General features: G+C 36.6%; 1 protein-coding gene across 5 annotated transcripts in view; it reads right to left on the bottom strand.

Moving 5' to 3' along the window:
• Window positions 1–12401, bottom strand: part of UEVLD (UEV and lactate/malate dehyrogenase domains) — a 55130-nt gene that overhangs the window by 29395 nt on the left and 13334 nt on the right. For 4 of the 5 annotated variants that reach the window (XR_006602270.1, XM_004752102.3, XM_045066143.1 and 1 more), the window contains 3 exons: window positions 9422–9585; window positions 2429–2564; window positions 1570–1688 (listed from right to left, as the gene is read on the bottom strand). Coding sequence is in view for 4 of the 5 variants with exons in the window: in XM_004752102.3 (XP_004752159.1) it covers window positions 1570–1688; window positions 2429–2564; window positions 9422–9585 (419 nt within the window). In the remaining variant the exon portion in view is untranslated. The remainder of the gene's footprint in view (window positions 1–1569; window positions 1689–2428; window positions 2565–9421; window positions 9586–12401) is intronic. The other variant, XM_013055883.2, reaches the window with a different exon arrangement.

Raw genomic sequence — 12401 nt, 5'->3', positions numbered from 1 at the left:
TGCATTGGGCTTCCGTGTTCTGCGGGGAGTCTGCTTTCCCCTCTGCTCCTCCCCTTGCTCCTGCTCTCTCTCATTCTCTCATTCAGGCCCTCTCTCTCTCTCATGAAATAAAATCTTTTTAAAAAGTTAGACTAGGGGCGCCTGGGTGGCTCAGTGGGTTAAGCCTCTGCCTTCGGGTCAGGTCATGATCTCAGGGTCCTGGGATCGAGCCCCACATGGGGCTCTCTGCTCAGCGGGGAGCCTGCTTCTCCCTCTCTCTCTGCCTGCCTCTCTGCCTACTTGTGATCTCTCTCTCTGTGTCAAATAAATAAATAAAATCTTAAAAAAAAAAAAAAGTTAGACTAGGGGCGCCCTTGGTGGCTCAGTGGGTTAGGCCTCTGTCTTCGGCTTGGGTCATGATCTCGGGGTCCTGGGATCGAGCCCCGCATCGGGTTCTCTGCTCAGTGGGGAGCCTGCTTCCCTTCCTCTCTCTCTGTCTGCCTCTCTGCCTACTTGTGATCTCTCAAATAAATAAATAAAATCCTTTTAAAAAAAAGTTAAACTATATTGTTCTGCACAGCCAGCATTTAAAATTTTCTAGCTCCCTGCATACAATTTAATTATTTATTAAAGTACAATTTATCTCTAAGACACATGTGAGTCTGAAATAAAAAGGGAAGAATCTAGATGACAAACAATCAAAATTTTTGAAAGACTCAATTTACTTATTTGAGAGAGAAAGAGAGCATAAGCACAGTGAGGGACAGAGGGAGAAGTAGACTCCCCACTAAGCAGGGGGTCCGATGTGGGGCTCGATCACAGGACTCCTGGATCATGACCTGAGCCCGAAGGCAGACACTTAACTGACTGAGACGCCCAGGTGCCTGACAATCAAATTTTAATAGAAAGAAAAAACAAAACACCAGCTACCAAATAAACAGAGAGGGACAGCTATTCCACTCTGGACTGTATCCCTGAAAAGACAGACATGCTGTTATCCTGATACCAAGACCTTGGAAGGGCTTTTGAACCTGTCTGGAAGGGAATTTAAGCCTTTCTCAAAATAATTTACATACAAAAGATCCAGTAAAAAGAACTGATGGATAAATAAACAAATTTCAAACTAGTATACCATCTCAATTTAGAATCTATGATCGTAAGAGAAAGTGGAGTAATTACACAAGAAAAGGCAATTTTTAAGGAAAAAAATGTTAATTTTAGAAAGAGCTAAAATTAAGTATTATATTAAATAAGAGCTTAATTAAAGCAGCATGACTCAAAAAACACAAAGGAATTGGTGACTAAGTCAGATGAATGTCATGTTGAGATTTCCCTTGGAATAGGATGATGAGCCCATTGTTCAAATCACTTTTTTAAAGCCTATTCCATGACTAAGTACTAATTAAGAAGCAGTATCCCTGATGAGAGCTTTCAACTTTTTATTTTGCCAACTTACTAAATATATTTTAAGGCAAAATGAGGTTTTTCCACATGACAAAAATGAAGCCATTATTTCCCGTGTGTTAAGCATAAACTGCCTAAAAGTATAGCAATATGACAGATGGATTTATAACCACCATGCTTACATACCTTTGCTGAGATTGCTAATGTGCAGGCAATACCCAGCTCTCCACCTCCAACCACGGTAATTTTATTGACTGTTTTATGCTCGTGATTTACCCAGTTCTTTGAATCTATGTCTGAGACACCTAGAAATAAAAGTGGATTATCATGAAATTCTTGAAATAATATAAAAAATCTTTTTTAGGGTCTTAAAGCAATATACCAACTTTTAGTAACTTGGATAGAAAACATGGTGTTAGCCCATAAGAAGCACTCGAAAATATCTGAACAAGTGAAATGCAAGACAGATAGAAATCTCAGTAAATATTCTAATAAACAGAGACTACCCCTTTAAAAAGAAAATACCTTTCTAAACATTCAAAACATTATATAAGACTGAAAAATAGAATTTCCATCATTCTGAATGACATTCTGATTCTTACTGCTCTTGTCTATAATGCAAAAATGCTTAACGCCTCACTGAATTTTATAAGCATGGATATTTTGCTTTATCCTCAATGAGAAACATTGAGAATCATAAATTTTCTGATCCAATCTATTTATTGAATGAGGCAAAAAGCCACAAAAATATAATGAAAATGGTTCATATGATGAAAAAGGTTTGGGATTGTCGTATCAAGTGATTTTGAATAAAACACTGAATTATTTTATCTGTCAGTGTAAGAGCAATCTTTTACATTTTAAGAAACTATAATTATTGGAACTGTAAGGTAACACCCTATAATAGATGTACAGGAATTTTTGATTCAACAGAGATATGTAAGATACATGAATATATTTATTTACAGAAATCCAGTAGCAGAGAGTAAAGGATATTAGTGAGAAATTGTAAATTCATAACTTTCTCATTAACAAAAATACAAACCTTCAGTGATTTTTGCAATATAGGCTAGCAAGTCTACCTGCCGTGCCTCATCAGATGATGGTAGAGAATACAGGGGAAGTTCCTCTTGAAACTTGGCAATCATTTCTTTAATTAGCCCAACAATGACAGATTTAGGCTGCAGAATACAAAGGGAAAAGTTATGTAAAAATTTTCCTAAAGAATATTACCTTGTTAACCTATATATTCTTATGAAGTTAATGAACAGAAAGTTTTGTATTATGCTCTTAGTTTTTAAAAACTACCATACAGGGGCGCCTGGGTGGCTAAGTGGGTTAAAGCCTCTGCTTTCGGCTCAGGTCATGGTCTCAGGGTCCTGGGATTGAGCCCTGCATCGGGCTCTCTGCTCAGCGGGGAGCCTCCTTCCCTCTCTCTCTCTCTGCCTGCCTCTCTGCCTACTTGTGATCTCTGTCTGTCAAATAAATAAATAAATAAAAATCTTTTTATTTTTTTATTTTATTTTTTTTTTAAAGATTTTATTTATTTATTTGACAGAGAGAAATTACAAGTACACTGAGAGGCAGGCAGAGAGAGAGAGAAGGAAGCAGGCTCCCTGCCGAGCAGAGAGCCCGATGCGGGACTCGATCCCAGGACCCTGAGATCATGACCTGAGCCGAAGGCAGCGGCTTAACCCACTGAGCCACCCAGGCGCCCCAATAAAAATCTTTTTTAAAAAAATAAATAAAAATAAATACTACCATACAAATTACATAAGACTTTCAACTGAAAAATTATTTAATTCTTTAAACTGAAAATTAGAGAAATGCTAATCCATATCACCAAAAGATGGGGAAATAACATGAATGTGCTTATAGCAAAGTACCTATCTATGTTCAGGAATTGTCTGTATTTTTTTATTTTAAAATAATTGCAGACTTACAGAAAAGTTACAAAAACAAGTACAAAAAAATTTTCATATACTCTTCACCCAACTCACTCAAATGTTAACTTTTTAGCACATATATTTTCTATCTCCTTCTTTCTCTATATTTTTCTGAACCAGCTGAGAATAAATTGCAAATTAATACCTTTTCACCCCTAAATACTTTAGTGTGTATTTCCTAAGAGAAAAAACAAAACAGGGGCACCTGGGTGGCTCAGTGGCTCAGTTGGGTTGAGTGTCTGACTCTTGGTTTCAGCTCAGGTCGTGATCTCAGGGACATGAGATCAAGTCCCAGGCTGGGCACCACACCTGGTGTGGAGTCTGAGATTCTCTATCTCCCTCTGCCTCTGCCCCTCCTCCCACTCCACGTGTGCATACACTCTCTCTATCAAAAAAGTAAAATCTGTTAAAAACAACAACAACAACCAAAAAACCCCTCAAAAAAAAATTTCTCCTATATAAGTATTATCAAATCAATAATCTAACACTGATAAAATATTATCTAACCCAGTACTGTTTCTATTAATTTATTAAGCAACCATAGTAAAATCCACTTAAACTCTCTGACCTTTAGTTTATCAGCAGTATAATATGAAAAATAAATCTCAAGTGGCTGTTATGAGAAACAAATGCATGTAACCTATATGCTGTAAGTGTAAAAATTTATTATTATTAAAAATATTCATTAGTTTGCTTATTTTAAAAAATGCTTACTTTATCAGAGTCTGAGTTTCACTATTTATAAATCAAGAGGATGAAGTTATTAGGATCAAAAACCCAAACACTTTTAAAGACCAAGCAGATAATAATGTGTGAAGTTGTCAAGTATGAGAAAATTTAAGGAGATGGTTACTGTGGCAAATTGGAAAGAGTATACACACAGGCATTCAAATTCATATTAAGAACAAAACAAAACCACTTTTGCTGTTCAACAAAATTCTGTAGGCCTAACACAGCACTCTGAATCTCTCAGGGAAAACGCCTGCAATCCTTGGCCTAGACAGCCTCTAGATTTCTTCCAGCTCCAAAATTCTATGTAATTCTACTACATAATTAAAATTCCAACCGCATGTACAACTTAAAAGTTACTGTAGTACTTTTAAATAGGGCAATTTAAATAATGTATTGTCTTCTTAAGACTAGTTTAAGTTAAAAAAAAAAAACTTGTTTTAGCTTATAATAAAGAGGTTCAAACAGTAAAACGGAATCAATACTGTTTGAACTGAAATCAAGCACAACCTCAACTAGACTGTGGGACTATCTCTGAATATTTACTATATGAACAAAACTATGAAAAGAGATCCCAATGAAAACCAGAAATAGGAAACAGGAAATATGAATTCCCAAAACAGGGCACAGATGGCAGAATACTGTTTGAGGATAGCTTACAAAAAAAATAAAAAAGAAGGGTAAAAATGGATGAAGAAGATAAACAGACAATTCAAAAAAAGAAGGAGCATATATAATCGATTGATATATGAAAAAGATTTCAATTTCGGTCATGAAACTAAACATTAAGATAACATTTTTGTACACAACCTAACCCTAAACCTAAAGGAGCTGGAGAAAGAACAACAAAGAAAGCCTAAACCCAGCAGGAGAAGAGAAATAATAAAGATCAGAGCAGAAATCAGTGAAATAGAAACCAAAAAAACCCAGTAGAACATTTAATGAAACTAGGAGCTGGTTCTTTGAAAGAATAAATAATATTGATAAACCCCTGTTAAGACTTAACAAAAAGAAAAGAGAAAGGACCCAAATAAATAAAGTCATGAATGAAGAGGAAAGATCACAACCAACACCAAAGAAATACAAACAATTATAAGAACATATTATAAGCAACTATACACCAGCAAATTTGACAATCTGGAAGAAATAGATGGATTCCTAGAGACATATAAACTACCACAACTGAACCAGGAAGAAATAGAAAACCTGAACAGACCTAACCAGTAAGGAGACTGAAGCAGTTATCAAAAATCTCCCAACAAACAAGAGCCCAGCGCCAATCGTCTTCCCAGGGGAATTCTACCAAACATTTAAAGAATTAATTCCTATTCTCCTGAAACTGCTCCAAAAAATAGAAATGGAAGGAAAACTTCCAAACTCATTTTATGAGGCTAGCATTACCTTGATCCCAAAACCAGACAAAGATCTCATCAAAAAAGAGAATTACAGACCAAAATCCTTGATGAACACAGATGCAAAAATTCTCACCAAAATACTAGCTAATAGGATCCAACAGTACATTAAAAGGATTATTCACCACAACCAAGTGGGATTTATTCCAGGGCTGCAAGGTTGGTTCAATATCTGCAAATCAATCAATGTGATACAATACACTAATAAAAGAAAGAACAAGAGCCACATAATACTCTCAATAGATGCTGAAAAAGCTTTTGACAAAGTACAGCATCCTTTCTTGATCAAAACTCTTCACAGTGTAGGGAGAAAGGATACATACCTCAATATCATCAAAGCTATCTATGAAAAACCCACAGCGAATATCATTCTTAATGGAGAAAAACTGAGAGCTTTTCCTCTGAGGTCAGGAACATGGCAGGGATGTCCGTTATCACCACTGCTATTCAACACAGTACTAGAAGTCCTAGCCTCAGCAATCAGACAACAAAAAGAAATTAAAGGCATCTAAATTGGCAAAGAAGAAGTCAAACCATCATTCTTTGCAGATGATATGATACAATATGTAGAAAACCCAAAAGACTCTACTCCAAATCTACTAGAACTTGAACGGGAATTCAGTAAAGTGTCAGAGTATAAAATCAATGCACAGAAGTCAGCTGCATTTCTATACACCAACAAGAAGACAGAAGGAAGAGAAATTAAGGAGTCAATCCCATTTACAGTTGCACCCAAAACCATAATATACCTAGAAATAAATCTAACCAAAGAGGCAAAGAATCTGTAATCAGAAAACTATAAAGTACTCATGAAAGAAATTGAGGAAGACACAAAGAAATAGAAAAATGTTCCATGCTCATGGATTGGAAGAGCAAATATTGTGAAATTGTCAATGCTACCTAAGGCAATCTACACGTTTAATGCAATTCCTATCAAAATAACATCCTTTTTTTCCCAAAGAAATGGATAAAATAATCCTAAAATTTATATGGAACCAGAAAAGACCTCGAATAGCCAAAGGAATGCTGAAAAAGAAAGCCAAAGTTGGTGGCATCACAATTCCAGACTTCAAGCTCTATTACAAAGCTGTCATCATCAAGACAGTATGGTACTGGCACAAAAACAGACACATAGATCAATGGAACAGAACAGAAAGTCCAGAAGTAGACCCTCAACTCTATGGTCAACTAATCTTCGACAAAGCAGGAAAGGATGTCCAATGGAAAAAAGAGAGTCTCTTCAACAAATGGTGTTGGGAAAACTGGACAGCCACATGCAGAAAAGTGAAACTGGATCATTTCCTTACACCACACACGAAAACAGACTCAAACTGGATGAAGGACCTCATTGTAAGAAAGGAATCCATCAAAATCCTTGAGGAGAACACAGGCAGCAACCTCTTCGACCTCAGCCGCAGCAACGTCTTCCTAGGAACATCGCCAAAGGCAAAGGAAGCAAGGGCAAAAATGAACTATTGGGACTTCACCAAGATCAAAAGCTTTTGCACAGCAAAGGAAACAGTTACCAAAACCAAAAGACAACTGACAGAATAGGAGAAGGTATTTGCAAACAACATATCAGATAAAGGGTTAGCATCCAAAATCTATAAAGAACTTAGCAAACTCAACACCCAAAGAACAAATAATCCAATCAAGAAATGGGCAGAGGACATGAACAGACATTTCTGTAAAGAAGACATCCAGATGGCCAACAGACACATGAAAAAGTGCTCCACATCACTTGGCATGAGGAAAATACAAATCAAAACCACAATGAGATACCACCTCACACCAGTCAGAATGGCTCAAATTAACAAGTCAGGGAATGACAGATGCTGGCAAGGATGTGGAGAAAGGGGATCCCTCCTACATTGTTGGTGGGAATGCAAGCTGGTGCAACCACTCTGGAAAACAGCATGGAGGTCCCTCAAAAAGTTGAAAATAGAGCTATCCTATGACCCAGCAATCGCACTCCTGGGCATTTACCCTAAAGAAACAAATGTAGTGGTCCAAAGGGGCACGTGCACCTGAATGTTTAATAGCAGCAAGGTCCACAATAGCCAAACTATGGAAAGAACCTAGATGTCCATCAACAGATGAATGGATAAAGAAGATGTGGTGTACATATATACAATGGAATACTATGCAGCCATCAAAAGAAATGAAATCTTGCCATTTGCAACAACATGGATAGAACTAGAGGGCATTATGCTTACTGAAATAAGTCAATCAGAGAAAGACAATTATTATATGATTTTCCTAATATGAGGAAGTTGAGAGGCAACGTGGGAGGTTTGGAAGGTAGGAAAGGAAAAAATGAAACAAGATGGGATCGGGAGGGAGACAAACCATAAGAGACTCTTAATCTCACAAAACAAACTGAGGGTTGTGGGGGTAGGGGGGTAGGGAGGGTGGTTGGGTTATGGACAGTAGGGAGGGTATGTGTTATGGTGAGTGCTGTGAAGTGTGTAAGCCTGGTGATTCACAGACATGTACCCCTGGGGCTAATAATACATTGTATATTAATAAAAAAATTAAAATTTTTTTAAAAAAGATAACATTTTTGTCCCTCCAAATGACAAATTTTTATTATGCCCTATTTATCACATTTAACTGACAATCTTATTTATTAAAATCACCAAATAAAGCAAATCATATACAGATTCATAAAGTAAAAGGTCAGTGTTCCTCCACCTAATCTCTACCAGCCACCTGGTATGCATCCCTTCTTTTTGCATTTCTTCTTTTCTTCTTTTTATTGGTTTTATATATATGAAATATATGTAAAAGTATAAAGACAAAGTAACTACACACCTTTTTCTAGGATATATATATTTTTAAAAAAGTTGTAATGCTAACACCATTCTCTACTCCAACTTCACCTGACTCTTGACATATCCTTGGTCTCATTCAGGGGTTCCCAGTGCTCCTGTCCTACAACTTCCTGGACACAAAGAAATATATTCTAAATTATCTTTTCATAAAAATCGAAATTACTTACAAAAAGGAGAACATACTCTATATCCTTCTAAGTAAATATATAGAGAGAAGCAAAGGTTTGTTTTGCTTTAATGATAGTACCTTCTATTAGAATGAAGGTACTACAAAACAGGGATTCTACGCTGATTTCAAGTGATGGCTGACATACATATTGTCTACCTTTTGGAGACGAATTTGGCAATATATAAGAATAGCCTTCAAAATATTTATAAACTTTGATCCAACTATCCTGCTCTGAGAGATTTATCAATGGGAAATTATTAAGGATTTATAATATATACACATTTATATGTATATATTAAGGATGCTCATCATTAAATTTCTAACAACAGATCAATCTGTAAATACATTATGCCAATATTTTTTATGTGAGATCATCAGGCAACCAATTTAAAGACGATGTATTTTTAAAATACTGTTTAAAATGAGAAAAGCTCAATGTAATGGTAGATGAAAAGTCCAGAAAACAGAATTGCGTGTGAGAACTTGTAAAGCAAGTAAACTGGTTAAAACTTAATGCTCAGTTAAAACATAACATGTAACAGAAGATTATATACAGTGTGGTTCAATTTACATAAAGGTTAAAACTGGGCAAAACTACAAATAATTACATAAATTACATAAGAATCTTTAAGAAGGAGGGACTAGGAACTAATGTCCAATATCTTGCTAGTAACTTTTCACATGTTTTATCAAGTAGTGCGCAGCTATCAGAAGAGGGAGCAAATAAAAGTTGGCTCCAAACTTGGAGAGAGCACTTCATACAGGTCGCGGTCTGTCACTGGGGTTCTGGAACTTGAGTGACTCCAAGGAGCTCAGTTTCAAAATATTTTTCAAGTCCATACAAGGAATACCATTGAAAGAAAATTCAGTACCTTATCTGTACCCTTAGGATAAAGACAGATACTCAGAAAAACAAAAACTTGTAAAAGAAAATCCAAAGAATCTTACATGGCTCCAGTTCTGAAGATAGGGCAAGTATATTCTGCCTTGAGCATCCACATGTTTTCCAACTGAGATTCCCATATTTGCAGTTGGCTTTAAGAAGCAAATGGGGGGAGCAAAAGGGTAGGAATCCAAAATCCACAAACGAATTGGTATATTATACGTATTACCTATTTGAGACAAAATAAACACTTTTTCAAACAATGATGAAGCACACACCTCATATTTATGGTACAGCTAGGTGACATTTGAAGACGTGTAGTCTAGTCAAGTGTATATATAAAGGATATATATAAATCAAGGCCTACCTCTCCATTTTCACGTTCCCATTAAAGCACCACCATAACACTTGAAGAAATTAAATTAAGACAGAGACCAGCTCATGCAATTCAGTAAATATTTATAAGACCTGCTGTGCCAGGAATCTGGGATGCAGCATCTTATCCATGCAACCTTCTTTGTTCCACCCAAGCAGCGCTATTCCACCTTTCTTGAAAGGTAGCGGATACTTTCTATTTTTATACTTATACTGCATTGAAGTTATTTGCCTACAGGGTCTGTGTTTCCTTTCACAATGTAAATTCCCAGAGGATGATGTATTATTCATTTCTATATCCCTTGCACCAAGTACAGTGCCTAACATACTGCTGAGAAAAAGGTTTCTTATATAAGTAAGAGTGAGTGAATGAAGAAACAAATGAAAAATGAATGAATCAACAAAGACAAAGTCAACACTTTTAATACCGACCCTCAAGTTGCTCCTTAAGTGCAAAGGAGCTGGGTTAGACACATCGAACTCGGAGCTGAAAATAACCTCCAGAGTGACCTTGTCCAGTGGTTCTTAGAATGGAGCGTACAGAGAGACAGGAACTTGAGTGCAGGCCCTTTCAGTGTTAACCAGTTACTACGTACATACCTCAAGCCTACCGAGAGCAAAAATCTCTCACTGCTCTGGATGCTAGCAAGCCCAAAGCTAAGCCTAAGAAAAATGTAAAAAACTAAACTTAAACTAGAAATCTGATCAATTACATTAGCTGTTCTGTTCTATCTCCTGACAGTCTTACTGCATGTCTTTCACTGTACTTGTGACCAGGGCAGCTCAGGAGCAAGAATGCCCAGGTTCAAATCCTAGTGTCACCCATGACTAGCTTTATGATTTTTAGGCAAGTTCCTTAACTTCCCTGTGCCTCAATTCCTTCCCCTATAAAATGGAAATAATAATACCTCTGACCCCATTGGGTTGTTTTGAGGATGAAGTTAGTTAAGGTATGTAATTCTTAGAATGGTGTATGACATGGGGAATACCATGAAGGGTTGGCAATTTTTGTAATTTACCTCAAACCCATTTTGGAAATAGGCCAGGTCTAAATAAAAATTTTATTTTCCACTACAATCCTTTTTTACTAAGGAGATCTTCCTTCCACTGACAGTTACTTTTCTCATCTTGGTTCCTCCTCTAAAAATACAAGGATAGTCAGCCCTGTCTTCACATTAAAAGCACTTAAGGAACTTGGAAACATACCAGTATCTGGGCCACTCCCCCAAAGTTTCTGATTCAATGGGATGGGGTGTGGATAACATTTTTAAAAAGCTCTCCATGTGAATTAGTTCTCAGGACCACACTCCTCTTCTACTTTTGTCTAAGTCTTAAAACAATTTTTTAAATTGGGATACAATTGACATATAACATATTAGTTTCACTGTATAATGTAATGACTTGATATTTGTATATACTGCAAAATGATCACTACAATAAGTATAGTCAACATTCGTCACCTTAGTGTCTAAATATTTAAAATTTGGGTATAGGCATAATATAACAATTGATCCATAGATAATTCTATAATTATAAAGCCATGTGATCAAAGCACTACAAAGTGACTGACGGGTACTGAGACACACCATCAGATTCCTCCAGAAGTAGTTGCTCTGTCGAATATTATATATTTTCTAGAGTAGTGTTTTTCAAATTGTGGTCATGATAATTTGGTCACAAAATTAATTTAGCAGGCTGCAAACAATATATTAAAATGGAATTGAAAATAAAATAAATGACAGGTAGTATGGTGTTTAAGATATGTATGTATATAGTGTGTGCACACCCATGTGTACACTATGTATATAAAAGTATTTCTTACTGTGCATCACAATCGAAACATTTGAAAGCCATCGTTCTAGGCCATGCAAATTTTTTTGTTTCATAATATAGTTATAGCAGGCCAAATCCTGATGGTTCCACTTTCTGTGTTAATCATTACACATTAAAGAAAAGGAAAGAAATGTCTATTGATGGTACCTTCCTAATTGATCAAGGATCTACTGCATCTCTCAATGCCCCTCCCCAGAAGCGTCCATGCATTTTCATAGCCCATGCTTGGCAAAGCAACTGGTGAGCCTGACTCCCATGTCTAACTGGTAAGATTCACTACTCGTGTTCTGTTCTCTTCCTCCTTCCTTCTTCTCCATGCTTTTCTGTCAGCAAATGCCCTGTCTCCTACCCTGCCCATTTAGCTTTCAATAATTCCTTGCCAAAGAGTCAGAACTCCTGGTCAAGTCCTCAGATCTGAAATAATTATATCATAAAGGTATAATTTAAGTTAGTTGTAAATAAAGTTCAGATGCATATCATCTTATTAAGATGAATACACATCTCTAAAGAATGAGTGGATTGGGACGCCTGGGTGGCTCAGTTGGTTAAGCAGCTGCCTTCGGCTCAGGTCATGATCCCAGCGTCCTGGGATCGAGTCCCACATCGGGCTCCTTGCTCAGCAGGGAGCCTGCTTCTCCCTCTGCCTCTGCCTGCCATTCTGTCTGCCTGTGCTTGCTCTCTCCCCCTCTCTCTCTCTGATAAATAAAAAAAAAAAAAAAAAAAAAAAGAATGAGTGGATCAAGAAAAAGTGTCATCACAACCTTGATACAATCTTGAAGAGATAATAAGAAATAACCGAGAAATGTCTGCAGGTATGTATAAGGAAGTATCAGTGGA

Source organism: Mustela putorius, unplaced genomic scaffold (genome assembly GCF_011764305.1).
Source record: "Mustela putorius furo isolate JIRA1106 unplaced genomic scaffold, ASM1176430v1.1 tig00003859_pilon_pilon_pilon, whole genome shotgun sequence".
NCBI classification, from domain to species: domain Eukaryota; kingdom Metazoa; phylum Chordata; class Mammalia; order Carnivora; family Mustelidae; genus Mustela; species Mustela putorius.
This window is presented reverse-complemented; position numbering and strand designations above follow the sequence as displayed.